The sequence below is a fragment of the Leucoraja erinacea genome, chromosome 29 (genome assembly GCF_028641065.1).
Source record: "Leucoraja erinacea ecotype New England chromosome 29, Leri_hhj_1, whole genome shotgun sequence".
Classification (NCBI taxonomy): Eukaryota; Metazoa; Chordata; class Chondrichthyes; order Rajiformes; family Rajidae; genus Leucoraja; species Leucoraja erinaceus.
Window position 1 is genome coordinate 23,882,423 of NC_073405.1, and position 16,688 is coordinate 23,899,110.

At 42.1% G+C, this 16,688-nt stretch overlaps 1 protein-coding gene across 3 annotated transcripts in view; it reads left to right on the forward strand.

Moving 5' to 3' along the window:
* LOC129711327 (mesoderm induction early response protein 2-like) overlaps positions 1 to 16,688 on the forward strand; it is an 85,843-nt gene that overhangs the window by 37,087 nt on the left and 32,068 nt on the right. For all 3 annotated transcript variants that reach the window (XM_055658905.1, XM_055658906.1, XM_055658907.1), the window contains exons 3-6: positions 3,225 to 3,346; positions 4,011 to 4,145; positions 6,889 to 7,012; positions 14,768 to 14,856. In XM_055658905.1, the coding sequence (XP_055514880.1) occupies positions 3,225 to 3,346; positions 4,011 to 4,145; positions 6,889 to 7,012; positions 14,768 to 14,856 (470 nt within the window). The remainder of the gene's footprint in view (positions 1 to 3,224; positions 3,347 to 4,010; positions 4,146 to 6,888; positions 7,013 to 14,767; positions 14,857 to 16,688) is intronic.

Here is a 16,688-nt window from a genome sequence, read left to right on the forward strand (position 1 = left end):
AAAGGGCTTAATTAGGAAAGGGAAAATAGATAATGAAAGAAAACTGGCTGGGAACATAAAAACTGATTGCAAAAGTTTTTATAGATATGTGAAGAGAAAAAGATTAGTTAAAACAAATGTAGGTCCCTTGCAGTCAGAAACAGGTGCATTGATCATGGGGAACAAGGACATGGCAGACCAATTGAATAACTACTTTGGTTCTGTCTTCACTAAGGAAGACATAAATAATCTGCCGGCAATAGCAGGGGTCAAATGAGATGGAGGAACTGAGTGAAATCCAGGTTAGCCGGGAAGTGGTGTTAGGTAAATTGAATGGATTAAAGGCCGATAAATCCCCAGGGCCAGATAGGCTGCATCCCAGAGTACTTAAGGAAGTAGCCCCAGAAATAGTGGATGCATTAGTGATAATTTTTCAAAACTCCTTAGATTCTGGAGTAGTTCCTGAGGATTGGAGGGTAGCTAATGTAACCCCACTTTTTAAAAAGGGAGGGAGAGAGAAAACAGAATTACAGACCAGCTAGTCTAACATCTGTAGTGGGGAAACTGCTCGAATCAGTTATTAAAGATGGGATAGCAGCACATTTGGAAAGTGGTGAAATCATTGGACAAAGTCAGCATGGATTTATGAAAGGTAAATCATGTCTGACGAATCTTATAGAATTTTTCAAGGATGTAACTAGTAGAGTGGATAAGGGAGAACCAGTGGATGTGTTATATCTGGACTTTCAGAAGTCTTTCGACAAGGTCCCACATAAGAGATTAGTATACAAACTTAAAGCACATGGTATTGGGGGTTCAGTATTGATGTGGATAGAGAACTGGCTGGCAGACAGGAAGCAAAGAGTAGGAGCAAACGGGTCCTTTTCACAATGGCAGGCAGTGACTAGTGGGGTACCGCAAGGCTCAGTGCTGGGACCCCAGCTATTTACAATATATACTAGACCAAGTGCAGACTCGGTGGGTCTGTTCCCCCAATGTGCGGTTTTGTGGGGGGGAGGCGGCATGCAGCGTCACACACACTAACTATCTGGGGTGGAGGGGAAGAGCACCGCGCACTCGCGCTAATTACCCCCCCCCCCCCCCCCCCTGGATATATATATTAGGGGTAATTTGCTCCTTTTAGGAGAGGAGAGGGGGGAGTGGGGGGAGAGAGAGAGGGGGGGGGGGAAAGAGAGAGGGGGGGGGGGGGGGGGGGGAGGAGGAGGAGCGTGGGGAGAGAGAGTGACTTTTTATTTCAACCCAAACCCCCCAAACAACCATTTGCAGGCAGTGCTTTTTTACTTTAACCATATTTTCATTTTCAAACCACATTAAGGGTACTTACTCACAGTTGTGTGAACATGTGTTCAGTGATATTCACAGCTCATAGAAACGTGACCCTCTGCCTTCCTCCAGCTTGCCGACTAATTGAGGCACACCATTTCCTGGTTTTATAGTCCATCCCCCCTGCTGTCAGCGGGGGCAGCAGAGAGAATGGGGAATTTTGTAAAATCATTAATATCTCTGTCATTTCTCATCGACTGGAAAAATCCTTGGCACACATGCGGCAGAGAGGGGCTCTGAGCGAGGTGGCCAAAAATGACGGCCGTAGGTGGCGGCGTTCTCTCGGAAATCGCAGCACAGATTGCCAAAACCGGTCAAGAACAGACTTAGTAATATATAGATTAATGATTTGGACGAGGGAATTGAATGCAACATCTCCAAGTTTGCGGATGACACGAAGCTGGGGGGCAGTGTTAGCTGTGAGGAGGATGCTAGGAGGCTGCAAGGTGACTTGGATAGGCTGGGTGAGTGGGCAAATGCATGGCATATGCAGTATAATGTGGATAAATGTGAAGTTATCCACTTTGGTGGCAAAAACAGGAAAGTAGACTATTATCTGAATGGTGGCCGATTAGGAAAAGGGGAGATGCAAAGAGACCTGGGTGTCATGGTACACCAGTCATTAAAAGTAGGCATGCAGGTGCAGCAGGCAGTGAAGAAAGCGAATGGTATGTTAGCATTCATAGCAAAAGGATTTGAGTATAGGAGCAGGGAGGTTCTACTGCAGTTGTACAGGGTCTTGGTGAGACCACACCTGGAGTATTGAGTACAGTTTTGGTCTCCTAGTCTGAGGAAAGACATTCTTGCCATAGAGGGAGTACAAAGAAGGTTCACCAGACTGATTCCTGGGATGTCAGGACTTTCATATGAAGAAAGCCTGGATAGACTCGGCTTGTACTCGCTAGAATTTAGAAGATTGAGGGGGGATCATATAGAAACTTACAAAATTCTTAAGGGGTTGGACAGGCTAGATGCAGGAAGATTGTTCCCGATGTTGGGGAACTCCAGAACAAGCGGTCACAGTTTAAGGATAAAGGGGAAATCTTTTAGGATACGAGATGAGGAAAACCTTTTTCACACAAAGAGTGGTGAATCTCTGGAATTCTCTGCCACAGGAGGTAGTTGAGGCCAGTACATTGGCTATATTTAAGGGGGAGTTAGATGTGGCCCTTGTGGCTAAAGGGATCAAGGGGTATGGAGAGAAGGCAGGTACAGGATACTGTGTTGGATGATCAGCCATGATCATATTGAATGGCGGTGCAGGCTCGAAGGGCCGAATGGCCTACTCCTGCACTTAATTTCTATGTTTCTATGTATTCTCTTCAGCGTATAAAAGGCACGCTCAATTGGGTTCAGATCGGTTGATTAACTTGGCTACTCAAGAATTGACAATTTTTTACCTTTGAAAAACACCTTTGTTGCTTTAGTAGTATGTTTGGGATCATTTTCTTGCTGGCCAATGAGTTTTGAGGCATTTATAAACAGCAATAAAAGTTTCCAACGGTGATGGAAAGACGGGGGTGGGGGGGGAACCTAGGTGCAGCGAGCTCTCTTATACCTGCATTAAGGAGGCAATTATACACACCTGAGCAATTACAAACACCTGTGAAGCCATGTGTCCCAAACATTATGGTGCCCTGAAATGGGGGGGACTATGTCTAAACACAGCTGTAATTTCTACATGGTGAAACCAAAATGTCTAAAAATGGCCTTTAATAAAATCTGACAATGTGCACTTTAACCACATGTGATTTTTTTCTATTACAAATCTCAAATTGTGGAGTACAGTGGCAAATAAATAAATGACAGGTCTTTGTCCCAAACATTATGAAGGGCACTGTATCTGCTTCAGACTGGAAGAAAATATGTAATAATTGAATGTTGTGTTTTTGTTCCTTTAGCCGGCTCAATGGGCTCAGCAGATCACAGATTCAACTTAGCCGATATCCTGTCTCACAATTACACTCCTCGGGAAGAAGAAGAGACGCCGGAGGCCGATAAATCGTTTGAAGATCTGGAAAGGGTAATTTTTTTTTTTTTAAATTCTCAACGAGACTTCACTGGTCGAAACCTAATGAGTGATTTGATCAGCAAGTGGATCAGAGTGAATACCATATCTCTCATAGGCGACACAAAATGCTGGAGTAACTCAGCGGGACAGGTAGCATGTGTCTCAAATATCTTTTCATCTTTCCGTCCACATTTCTGGCACTATCCCACACAACCCCCACCCTGAATGCAGCATCAAAATGTAGATGAGCAAGATAGCTCAACTACAGAATTCTTTGAATGTTAAAAGCAGTATATTTTTGATAATTGAGCACAGGTAGAATAATTCCCTCTGTTCAGTACTTTAGCTTGTTTGGTCTAATTGCTGACAGACAACTATGCTTTAACAAATGTGCGGTGTTAAAAATAAAATCATTTGGTTTTATTAAGCTACATTGAAATATTTGGCACAGAGCAGCAAAAAAATGTTGGAAATTAATTAATTAACAGATAATTTTTAATAAAGTCTAGCTAGGATTTTATAAAAATAATTGTGATGTGATTTAATTTAAACTTGCCATGTGTAATTACATTCCAGTGAAACATCCTTTTATTTCATCGTGTTTGTGTTTAAAAGCCTTCGTTCAAAGTGGAAATAAAGAACTAAGATCCATTCATTTTTTTTTAATCTCATGAAGGAAAGTGATGTACCTCTGGAAGAACTTCTAGCACTTTATGGCTATGAAGCATCCGATCCAATCTCTGAACATGAAAGTGAGGGCAGCTCTCCCAGCGAACTTGCTGACAACTTACCGGATATGACCCTGGACAAGGTCAGAACTGTTGAGAGATCAATTTATGTGATAGTCATACAACATGGGCGGCATGGTGGCTTAGCGGTAAAGCTACTGCCTTACAGCGCCAGAGACCCGGGTTCGATTCTGGCTACGGGTACTTGTCTGAATGGAGTTTGTACGCCCTTCCCGTGACCTGCATGGGTTTTCTCGGAGAACTTCCGTTTCCTCCTTCACTCCAAAGAATTATACGTTTGCAGGTTAATTGGCTTGGTATAACAAGTCCACGTTGATCATCTAGACTAACCTCTTTACACCAACACCATGCAAATCTCCTGGGATCTTTAAAGCAATAAGCCAATTATTACCAATATGATCAAAAGCTGTTCATGGGAGATCTAGTAGACGGCAGTGATGTGTTCCTTGACATAATTGAAAAATTTGAATCGTTGCGAAAATGTGATCTTTCCAAAGATCTCTACAGATTTAGAGCTTGCATTTAATAATCCCAATTCTTTATTTTATAGATAATATATAAACTATTGTTTATACCTGATTAATGTGGGAAAAAGATCTTCGGGGTAAATGTTGATTAGCTTCCAAATCTGCATCTTTGCCGAGATACAAAATCATGAGAGGAATAGATCGGGTAGTTGCACAGTCTCTTGCCCAGAGTAGGGGAATTGAGGACAGAGGTTCAAGCAGAAAAGATTTAATAGGAATCCAAGGAGTAACTTTTTCACACCAGGGGCAGAAAACCTGGGGGAGGGTGGGTGCAGAGTGGACACGTCCCCCCCCCATGTTTTGAGAGGTGGGCGACATCCCCGCCAGGTTAACCTGCCTGGACTAGCGGGAAATAAGGCCAGCGCGGAGAAGCAGCGCTGGTATCCCGTCAGTCCAGACAGGGCTGTTGGTTAACCCGGTGAGACAGGCAGTTGAGCTGCATTTAGCGCTGGATTGAGCCTCCGAAGCCTCGTGTGAGTGTGCACATGCGCGAGCAGCCGCCAAAAAATTGTGTCCCCCGTCCCCTCCATGTTTTGATAGTGAGTTCCATTCTTGTTTCACACATAGGGTGGTGGGTGCATGGAACAAGCTGCCATAGGAGGTAGTTGAGGCTGGGACTATCCCATTGTTTAAGAAACAGTTAGACAGGTACATTGATAGGACAGGTTTGGAGGAATATGGACCAAATGCAGCAGGTGTGACTAGTGTAGCTGGGACATTGTTAGCCGATATGGGAAAGTTGGACCGAAGGGCCTGTTTCCACACTATATCACTTTATGACCATGAGAAATATAATGTTTCTCTGCCCCTATCTGTTCTCCAGCATCTCTTCCCATCAACTTGAATGTAATGTTTCGTAAACATAAATAGAGAATGGGAAAGCATACTTCGCAATTGTTGCCATAATCTACTTAATTATCACCATTGGGTAAAACACGTAATAATCCCTGCACATTAACACAATCCAACCCAATTAACATACAAACATGTGCATCCTTGGAGTGTGGGAGGAAAGCGAAAACACCCGCAGATCACAGGAAGAACGTAAAACTCCTTACAGACGAGCACCAATACTGGGGATTGAACATTGGTCTCTGGCATTGTAAGGTAGCTACACTAGCGCTGCGCTATCGTGTAATCTTTTGTTACCCAATCTTACAATTAATATTTAATAAACTGCTTAATATCTATTCTTGTGGTTTAACTCCCTTAAGGTGCTATGCAGCTTGATTCCAGTAATCTATTGGACAAACGACCCATAAAAAACATTCTCTTAACTTATTTCATAATCTATATACTTATAAAACTCTAATCTTGGATGTGTGTGTGTGTGTGGGTGTATAATCAGACTGATCGAAAAAACGGCGCCCAGACGATACATATTCCTGTAGAGATTTATCGGGTGAAGTCAAAAATCCGCTTACCTGAAAATTTCGAGCTTTATTTCTTGAGTTATTAATCAAAATGTTCAAAACTTTCAAATAACTTAGAAAATGAAACGGCTTTGGCTGATGACGTTATGACGTCACAATGGCTGCACATTGTATTCAGGCGCTGCAAGTCACGTTGCCTGGCCGTGCCGCTCGCAAGACCTTTGAAAAAAACCACGCTGTCTTCTTGCTGAAGCCAGGAGCGACATTCAGGAACCAGCTCTCCCCTCTGACGACGCACCCCCCTCCCCAACCCCCAAACCCCTCAAACTCTACCCCCCTCCCTCTCTGTCCCCTTCACGCCTCCCCCCCCCCCCCCCCCCCCCCCCCACCACCGTGCGTTGAGGGGATGGGACCCAACGGGTCCCAGTTGGTCTAGTTTCCAATAAAATTATTTAAAATCCACTAAATTGATCTTCCACTATGAACTCACTCAACTTCTATAGTCCAGAAAGGCATTAAGCTAGTAGAGCTGCTGCCTCACAGCACCAGAAACCTGGGTGAGCCTGACCTTCTGTGCTGCCTGTGTAAAGTTTGCACATTCTCCCTGTGTGGATTTCCTCTAGGTGCTCTGGTAATGATGGTTTGCAGGTTAATTAGCCTCTCTACAATTGCCCCGTGTGTGTAAGGAGTGAGTAAGAAAGAGGGAGAACAGAACTAGTGTGAAAGGGTGATTGCTGGTCGGCCAGAACTTGGTGGGGGCCTTTTACCATGCTGTATCTCTATACTAATCAAGCTGTGACTATAATGTGAAAGAGCTCAAACTCTGAAATCCTCTGAGAAAATTTCAGCAAAAGAAGTAACCAAACGATCAAACATTAATAATAAGCCCTTCACTTTGTTGACAGGAACAAATAGCTAAAGATCTTCTTTCTGGAGAAGAGGAGGATGAAACCCAATCTTCAGCAGACGATTTGACTCCATCAGTTACTTCCCATGAGGCATCAGATCTTTTTCCCCACCCTTTGAGATGTAAGTTTTATGACATGGTTTATCAAAACCGTACGAAGGTTGCCATTTAATTCATTGTGTTTTATTCATGCAAACACCAATGGACTATTCACTGCCACACTCTGCCACATTGCTGTATTTAATTGGGGGTTTTATTAAAGACGCTTTACCTGGAGAGTGTTAAATCTTCTGTAGTAAATAGTCCAATAATATTACTGGTTTGACCTATCATTCTCAATCTTTTTTTTCGCTGTTACCTCACCAGATATTAGAGGCGAAAATATTTTTATTTTTGTCCTACAACATGCTCAAAGGAGATGGAGAAAGGAGGAATGATCCTGTACTAGTAGAGCTGCTGCCTCACAGGAAATGCTCTTTACCATTCAATTTACCTAGTCCAATTCAATGTTGGCTAGTTATACTCAACAAACAGGCTTTGACACATACAGCGCAATCTACTCTGGTTAAATAGATAGAGTTGAATATTAATAATCCCTCGTGATCATTACGAGCTTTCCTCTTGTGAAATAACAAATTAGTGACCTGTCCCACTTAGGCGATTTTTTTGAGCGAATACAGGCGACTGTCGCTAAATTTTCAACATGTTGAAAAAGCTACAATTTTTGCTGTCGTAGGCGCTGTCGTTAGTGAATTTCATTAAACCTAGTCCCTGGCAGTAGCCAAAAGAGTCACATGTGGGACAGGCCCTTTGATCTATTTGATGCCAGTTATCTATTTCACTTTGTAGTCTCATTAAAATTGTCTGTCCAGACGTCTTTGTTGACTGTTGTTTTCTGTGTATTGTGTACCCCCGATTGCTTTAAGTTCAGAATTCATGAAGCATGTAAGCAAATGAGTTTTTTTTTAATTTAGTTCCATGTTGGAAATTCATTACATTTCTGCATAATCTACTCCTTTGGGAAAGATATCCAGCAGTTTGACTTCTTTCCTTAGTTCTCTTGAGTCCTGGTATTGTCAACAGCTTCCAGATTAATGTTATGACATAGGAGGCAAAGTAGGTTTCTGTATTTCCAAATAAGAACACATAAATTTTGGCATAAATGCTCATGGAGCCTACTCGACATCTTGAATCACAATTGCCCACTGATCTATAACCTCAGTTCCATATTCCCAGCGACCTCTGGTAATCTTTCACTTCCTTGCCTTCAAGAATCTATTTAACGCTGGCTGGGGCCAGACTGCTGGCAAACCGTATAACCAGGGGCGTAGATAGAGCTTGAAACTAAATACGAAGGGGGGAGGGAGTCATCAAATTGGAAGTGTAAGGGTGTAATTAAAGGGGAAAAGAGTGCCGGAAAAGTTACAGGGGTCTCCAGAAGTAATAGAACAAGGTTTAAGGGGTTACAGAGTAAGGTCAAGTAAAATTGGGACAGTTGTGAGAGGAGTTGAGGTGATACCGAATTAAATCTGTTGTATTTGAATGCACGTAGTATAAGCAATGCAGTGGATGAGCTTGTAGCACAGTTAGAAATTGGCAGGTATGATGTGCGAATTACAGAGACATGGCTGCAAGAGGATCGGAGCTGGGAGCTGAATATTCAAGGTTATATGTCTTATCGGAATGGCAGACAGGTGGGCAGAGGGGGTGAGGTAGCTCTGTTGGTATGGAATGGAATTCGGCCCTTAGCGAAGGGTGACATAGAATCAGAAGATGCAGAGTCATTGAGGATAGAGCTGAGAAATTGTAAGGATTAAAAGACCTTAATGGGAGTTATTTACATGCCCCCAAACAGTGGCCAGGATATAGGAATCAAGTTACATCAGAAAATATAATCGTCATGTAGGAAAGGCAATGCTACGGTGGTCCTGTGAGATTTCATTATGGAGGTAGACTGGGAAAATCTGGTTGGTACTGGACCCCAAGAAAGGGAATTTGTAGAGTTCTGAGATGGTTTCTAATTTAGAAACATAGAAATTAGGTGCAGGAGTAGGCCGTTCGGCCCTTCAATATGATCATGGCTGATCATCCAACTCAGTATCCCGTACCTGCCTTCTCTCCATACCCCCTGATCCCCTTAGCCACAGGGGCCACATCTAACTCCCTCTTAAATATAGCCAATGAACTGGCCACATCTACCCTCTGTGGCAGAGAGTTCCAGAGATTCACCACTCTCTGTGTGAAAAAAGTTCTTCTCATCTCGGATGAGATGAACTTTTTATTTAATTTTTTATTTAAATCTTTTTTTTTTTAATTTGACAGCAATTTGCATACATACAATGATAACAGACAGTGATAGTCAGGACATAATTGTACAACAGTATGTAAACGACCCTCAAAACCCTTACCCTTACCCACCCTCGCCACCCGGAGACAAACAACACTCACATACGTACACATCCACACAGATATGATAAGATAAACAAAATGATAATGGACGAAAAAAAAAAAGTGTAGGGAAGGGGGGGGGGGTTGAGGGGATAGCAGCTGCAATAAGACAGAGCAGTGATAGAGGGCACTCAGTCCTCTTCCGAGTCCGGAAACAAGTTAAGAGAGTTAACAAGTTCCAGGAAAGGGTTCCATGTATCTAGGAATGCCTTGGTAGAGCCTTTGAGAGAGAACCTAAGTTGAACCTGAGATGGTTTCTTACAGCAGTTTGTAGTGGAACCTACCAGGGAAAAGGCAATTCTGGATTTAGTGTTGTGTAATGAACTGGATTTTATCAGGGAACTCAAGGTAAAGGAACCACGCGGAGGTAGCGACCAGGGGATAAGAGTAATAGATAAGGAAGTGTAAGGTGTGAAAATATGACAAAGGGAATATAAATCAAGGAAGATGTAGAATAGATCATTGTTAGCTAGAAGAAGCTAATAACAAAGCAAACTGAGATAAAATGTAGTCGGGGACAGTAAGACTGGTCGGAGAACTGGGAGGGATGGAGATGGAGGGAAAGCAAGGGTTACTTAAAATTAGGGAACTCAATGTTCATACCGCTGGGGTGTAAGCTGAATATGAGGAATATACCTACCAATTTCTGCTACAAGGTCATTCACTTTGTTTCTTAGACCACGTGCATTGAAATACAAGCGAAATATGAAGTGCTGTTCCTCCAATTAGCGCTGGGCCTCACTCCAACAATGGAGGAGGCCCAGGACAGAAAGGTCAGTGTGGGAATGGGAGGAGGAGTTAAAGTGTTTAGCAACTGGGACATCAGGTGGGTTTAGGCAGTGTTCAGCGAAACGATGGCCAAGCCTGCGCTTGGTCTCGGCGATATATAGGAGTCCACACCTGCTACAGCGGATACAGTAGATGAGGTTGGAGGAGGTGCAAGTGAACCTCTGCCTCGTCTGAAAAGACTGTTGGGGTCCTTGGACAGAGTCGAGAGGGGGAGGTATAGGGACAGGTGTTGCATCTCCTGCGGTTGCAGGAGAAAGTACCTGGGTAAGGGTGGTTTGGGGTGGGAAGGGACGAGTTGACTAGGGAGTTGTGGATGGAACGGTCTCTGCGGAAAGCAGAAAGGGGTGGTGATGGGAAGATGTGGTAAGTGGTGGGATCCCGTTGGGGTGGTGAAGATGTTGGAGGATATGTGATGGCTGATGGGGTAGAAGGTGAGGACCAGGGGGACCGTCCTTGTTACGACAGGGGGGAGGGAGGGGGAACAAGAGCATGGCATGTTGCAGAGTAGCAGGATATCGAGGAGACCCTAGGGAGAACCATATCTATGATGGAAGAGGGGAATCCCCACTCCCTAAAGAACCTCATCCTGGGCGCAGATGCGGCTGAGACTGAGGAATTGTGAGGAAGGGATAGAGTCTTTGCAGGAAGCAGGGTGGGAAGAAGTGTAGTCTAGATAGTTCGCTGACGACACCACTGTTGTGGGACGTATCACTGATGGGGATGAGTTGGAGTATAGAAGAGAGATCGAGCAACTGTCCATAAGGTGCCAGCGCAATAACCTGGCCCTCAACACCAGCAAAACCAAGGAACTGATTGTGGACTTTGGAAGGAGTAGGAGGGGAACCCACAGCCCCATTAATATCAACAGGTCAATGGTTGAAAGGGTCAAGAGCTTCAAATTCCTGGGCGTGCACATCTCTGAAGATCTTTTCTGGTCCGGGAACACTAATGCAATTATCAAGAAAGCTCATCAGCGCCTCTACTTCCTGAGAAGATTACGGAGAGTCGGTTTGTCAAGGAAGACTCTCTCTAACTTCTACAGGTGCACAGTCGAGAGCATGCTGACCGGTTGCATCGTGGCTTGGTTTGGCAATTTGAGCGCCCTGGAGAGGAAAAGACTACAAAAAGTAGTAAACACTACCCAGTCCATCATCGGCTCCTGACCTTCCTTCCATCGAGGGGATTTATCGCAGTCGCTGCCTCAAAAAGGCTGGCAGTATCATCAAAGACCCACACCATCCTGGCCACACACTCATCTCCCTGCTACCTTCAGGTAGAAGGTACAGGAGCCTGAAGACTGCAACAACCAGGTTCAGGAATAGCTACTTCCCCACAGCCATCAGGCTATTAAACCTGGCTCGGACAAAACTCTGATTATTATGAACCTATTTTCTGTTATTTGCACTTTATCAGTTTATTTATTCATGTGTGTATATATTTATATTATGGTATATGGTCACACTTATCTGTTTTGTAGTAAATGCCTACTAGGTTCTGTGTGCTTAAGCAAAGCAAGAATTTCATTGTCCAATACAGGGACACATGACAATAAACTCACTTGAATACTTGAACTTGAACAGTCATTCCAATAAAAAGCAACAAGACACAAAATACATTTTAACATAAACATCCACCACAGTGACTCCTCCACATTCCTCACTGTGATGGAAGGTGAAAAAATGTTCAATACCTTCCTTTCTTTGATCTCCCGCGGTTGGGGGCACTCGGACCTTCCGTTGACGGGACGATCTTGGCTCCCGTAGCCGGTAGTCAGGCCCTCCGCATCGGGGTGGGGGGGGGGGAGAGATCTCAGCTCCCCGCGCCGGGAGATCGGACCCCAGGTCGGGGCTAGTCAGACCTCCTACGACTTTGGAGATTCCAGACATCAATCTCTACCCGAGACTGCGAGCTCCTTGATGTTGAAATCCGCAGGCGAAGGATCGCAGACTCCGATGGTACATCCACGGCCCCACGGTGGGGCTCAAAGTCAGTCTCAAGCAGGGCCGCTAGCTCCATGATGTTAGGCCGCACAGCGACCGGAGATACGATCCGGAAAACAATCGCATCTCCGGCAAGGTTGGAGAAAAATACAAAATTTCTGGATGGGAATATTCAAGACCATTTCTAAAACACTCAAAATTCAATTGGAGTCAGATTCAAAATATTAGGAATGTCAGAGGGCTGCCCTAAGTTAACGATATTCCAAAGACGCTTCCTTGACTACAGTTTAATAACTGAAAAAATGTATACTTAAATTCTACAAAAAGATAACAGTTCCGACAGTGAAGATGTGGATTACAGAAATGACCGAGACCCTACATTTAGAAAAAATAATGCTTGTTTTGTCGGACAAATCAGATCAATCTTCCAAAATATGGTCTCCTCTCATTTAATTTCTTCAACAACAGAATGGTTGAACACAAATTCAAAACCGACGCTAGGGTCGAGTGAGCGGGTGTAGGGAAGGGTAGTGGGATATATCTCCACTTTTTTTTTTTCACTTCTTCGTTAGTTCAGGGGTCTTCTTTCTATTTTTGTATCTTTTTCGAAATTCTTTCTTTTCTTTTTCAGTTCTTCTTTTCCCTTTCCTTTTTTTCTTTTTTGCGATTCACTTATTAGTTTATAAAATGTTAAAACTGAAGCTGTACGAAAATTGTATAATTGTTATGTTGATTACTTTCTCCTTGTTCAATTGCTAATAAAACAAATATTTTTTTAAAATAGTTAAAAAGTAATAATAATAATTAAAAAAGAGATTGAAAAAAGTTTCCCTCGACCCCCTCCCTCACCCTCCACATAAAACAAACCAGAGAACATTAACACATACTTTTTTAAAATACACTAAAAATAACAAAAAAGACGAAAAGACAGATAGACCGTTGGCGAGGTCGCCATGATTAAATGGTGGAGTACACTTGATGGCCTGAATGGCCTAATTTTGTTCCTTTCACTTATGAACATGAATACAGAGATACACCTTATGACTGCCTCTAAATATTCAAAGATTCTTCTTCAACTGCCCTAGGAAGATCAGAGTTCCAAAATATCAATACGATACAATAGAACTTTATCCCAGGAGGGAACTTGATCAAATAATGCAGTTGAAAAACGTTTTGCTTAATTACCTTAACCGATGATCGTTTATTTAAAAAACTGTGACCCCCTTTCGAAGAAGAACCTTGCCCTGGCGCCTCTGGATCTTTCACAAGTCTGCTTTGCCCTGACCATATTCTTCGCCCTGATCCCTCTGGAACTTGTACTACAGTCTCCCCTCTCGTCAGTAAACTCCAGCGGCCTAGATATTGCAATCTTTCTTTGTCGGAACACTTGTCCCTTCCAGGTTTCAATCTAATAAACCTTATCTCTTTGTTGGAAAGGCTATAATGTACAGTAGTACATCCAGTCCTTCTGCATCAGAGCTCTCTCCTTCACCCTTTAATATTCTTTCATTTTTCCTGCTGAACTGTGTAATCTCACATTTTCCCACATATTCAGATTGCTGCATCTTTGCCCATTCACATAATGTATCTGTGTTCTTTTCATGTAACCTGCCGTTATCCTTTCGTATCATCCTTGCATCCTTTTCTCAGCCAACATTCTTGCCAGTCTGTGTCAAAGATTTAACAGTGACTTCAACCAAATCATTATATTAGTTGGAGGAAAACGATGATCAGGAGGAAGAGAGAGAGAGTCTGCCGAAGAGAAATTAAAATCTCAAAACTATTTTTGCACAAACAGTAGATTCCTCTTAATGTTAAAAGCTCGTTAATTTTTTTTTTTAAGTTATGTCCTAAATAATAATAAAATTTAAATTTTTCTTAGTTTTTTTTTTCAGGTTAATAGCCTTTACGAGAACTAAGCAGGCTTTAAACTTCCATGAAGTTGCAAAATGGGTTGAACATTGCTTACATTTGCTGGTGGTTTTGCTTAGAACTGTTGGCATTTAGGTAATTAAATGGCACTCGGGTTCCAGATTTAAAAAGCAGGTGCTGTAAAATGTAGTTAAGTGGGACTTGCTTCATTATTACTACTTTAATCCTTATCTCACACCTTTTGGCTTCTCATCTCTGGCCTTTGTTCAACCATCTGCCTTTCAAACCCACCCCACCTGTATCCACGTATCACTTGCCTGGTTTCCCCTCCTCCCCACCTCCACTACAATCCGTCTGAAGAAGGCTCTCTACCCGAAACATCATCTATTCCTGTCCTCCGTGCTGTCTGACCAACTGAGTTACTCCAGCACTTTGAGCCTTTTTTGTAAACCAGCATCTGCAGTTCCATGTATCTAAAATTGATGGTGGGTTAAGATCCTATTTAGAATGCTAGGCATTTTATTCCTCCATGCATGTTTGTAGAGGTTGAGAAAAAGACAAATGCTAAAAAAAATTGTTTAAGTGAATAATACATAACTGTTTCAATTATTAAATGTAATATCATTGGTATTAATTATATGTAATTTTAATACAGCAAATAAAGATCAGAGGAAATTCTGATTCAGTTCAGTTCCACATCAATTCTTGAGTTTTACGACAGTTAATTGTGTAGCTGCACGAAATAACAAAAAATAATTATTACACCTCAGTTATATTTAACTATTTAATTTGGATATAAATATAAATTATGTTTTATTTGCTCTCTAGCTAATTCTATTGAAGATGATAAGGAACTTTCCTTAACGGATGAGGATTCTGAAGAAGATGATTCTATTTTGTCGAATGACTGTAAAAAGGTTAGTGCCTGTGGGCATTGATTAGTGTATATCCTTCATCAGCCTGTGGGTCCGGAAGAGATGCCACCTTTACAGGGTTGGTCATAACATGTTCTGCAGCTTCTACTACAAAAGTGCTTGATCTTCCCACAATTATCTCTCTTTTACATCTGCCTTCTCTCATTTTTGGTTTTCCCCACTTTTGTCGTGCTTTGAAAACACCAGATTATTGGGGTAGCATGCAACTGAGCTACTCGTATTGGATAAATTCCAAGCAGATTCTTGGTTAACTAAATATGGCGTGGAAGGATGCATGCACGAAGATCATGAGAACATTCATTAAGGTGCTGAGAGGGAAAAATAGATCGACCATGATCAAATGGCAGAATAGATTTGAAGACCTGAATTGCCTAATTCTTCTCTTATGACTTGTGGTCTATGGCATTATTATACTTTCAGCTGGCTGTCATATATGGAAGTATTATCTTGAATATGTATGTATTTGTAAGATTTGTTTTACAGAAATTGATTGTAAAATCAAATTGTTAAAATTGAGAGTCATTTTTAAGAGAAGTAATGTACATTGTAAAATCCTGATAACTCAGCATGCTCAGGACCCTGGCAGACAAACAGATTTTCTGTTTTATTTCAAGGTGTTATGCAGTATTGCAAGAAATTTCTCCGTAAACCCTAATAAATGTAAAAAGAATACATGAAACAGTTTAAAGGGAGCATAGGAAATGGCACCCCAGTGAGTTGAATGGGAACTGAGGACCAAGCTAATGAAAAACAAACATGTTCTCAGTGAAAGGTGAATTTAGAGAATACGGGAACTCCAGCCTCAGCAAGTCAGAAGGGAGCATGGGTCCGTCCTCCGATGAGTGTGAAGAGAAACGGCAAACGTTAGCTGAGTAGCCAGATGCCGACACTGGGCTTTCTGAATTGTTGGAATGCAGGTTTTTGTAATTTTGCTGCACTGAGTTTTATTGCACGAGGTCTAGATTACAAAGATGGCTAAATCTACGTTTATACTAAATCTATGTAAAACCTGTTAAGGGATGCAATTAAATAAATTGAAATTAAAGGATATAGCAATAATTGTTGCAAGAGGGGTTTGTAATGCACAAGATTATGAGTTGCACCATCAGATCAGTGATTAGCTCAGAATTTATGAATGTTTACTGGTTGGTTAAGGAAAAGGGAAGGATCTGTTATCTCTTCAATGGTTCCAAGTTTCTTCATGGGTTTAAGGCTGAGTAATTTTTACCATGATGTGCTTTATGGAACTTGCATGCAGAAAGTATTAGATCTGTTTGTTGCTGAGTTATGACATGGCAGTAAGAGAAAGATTGGATGCAACAAAAGAGAATGTGGGTGAAACACAGAAATATGAAGGATGGTATAAAAGTCTTGATGTACAGAATTGTTTGAAGAACTTTGAGCAATTTTTCTTAAAAGTGGTCCTGACAATAGAGCAGGAAATGGCTTGTGTGTGTGTGTGTGCTTGAATCAGAACTGAAGCAAGAGTATGCTATTTAAGGTTTCATGTCCAATGATTCTGAAATTTGGACGTTTTGTGGTAGTTTTAGTCACAGATTTTGGAGGCAAATTTCAATGTGAATTTGTTGTATATATTTAATGCGTAAAGTAGAATTAATTTTTGGCCTTAATCATTTCTTTGGGCAATTGAAACAGCCAACAACCGCCCATACCTTATTACCTGTAAATGGAGTGGGTTAATGGGCTATTGGAGGGCATTTAAGAGGTTTTTTTTGTATATCTGTGGTCATACTTGGGCTAGATTAAAGATTTCCACCATTGCCCTTGGTATAATCTGCAGATGACTGATTAAA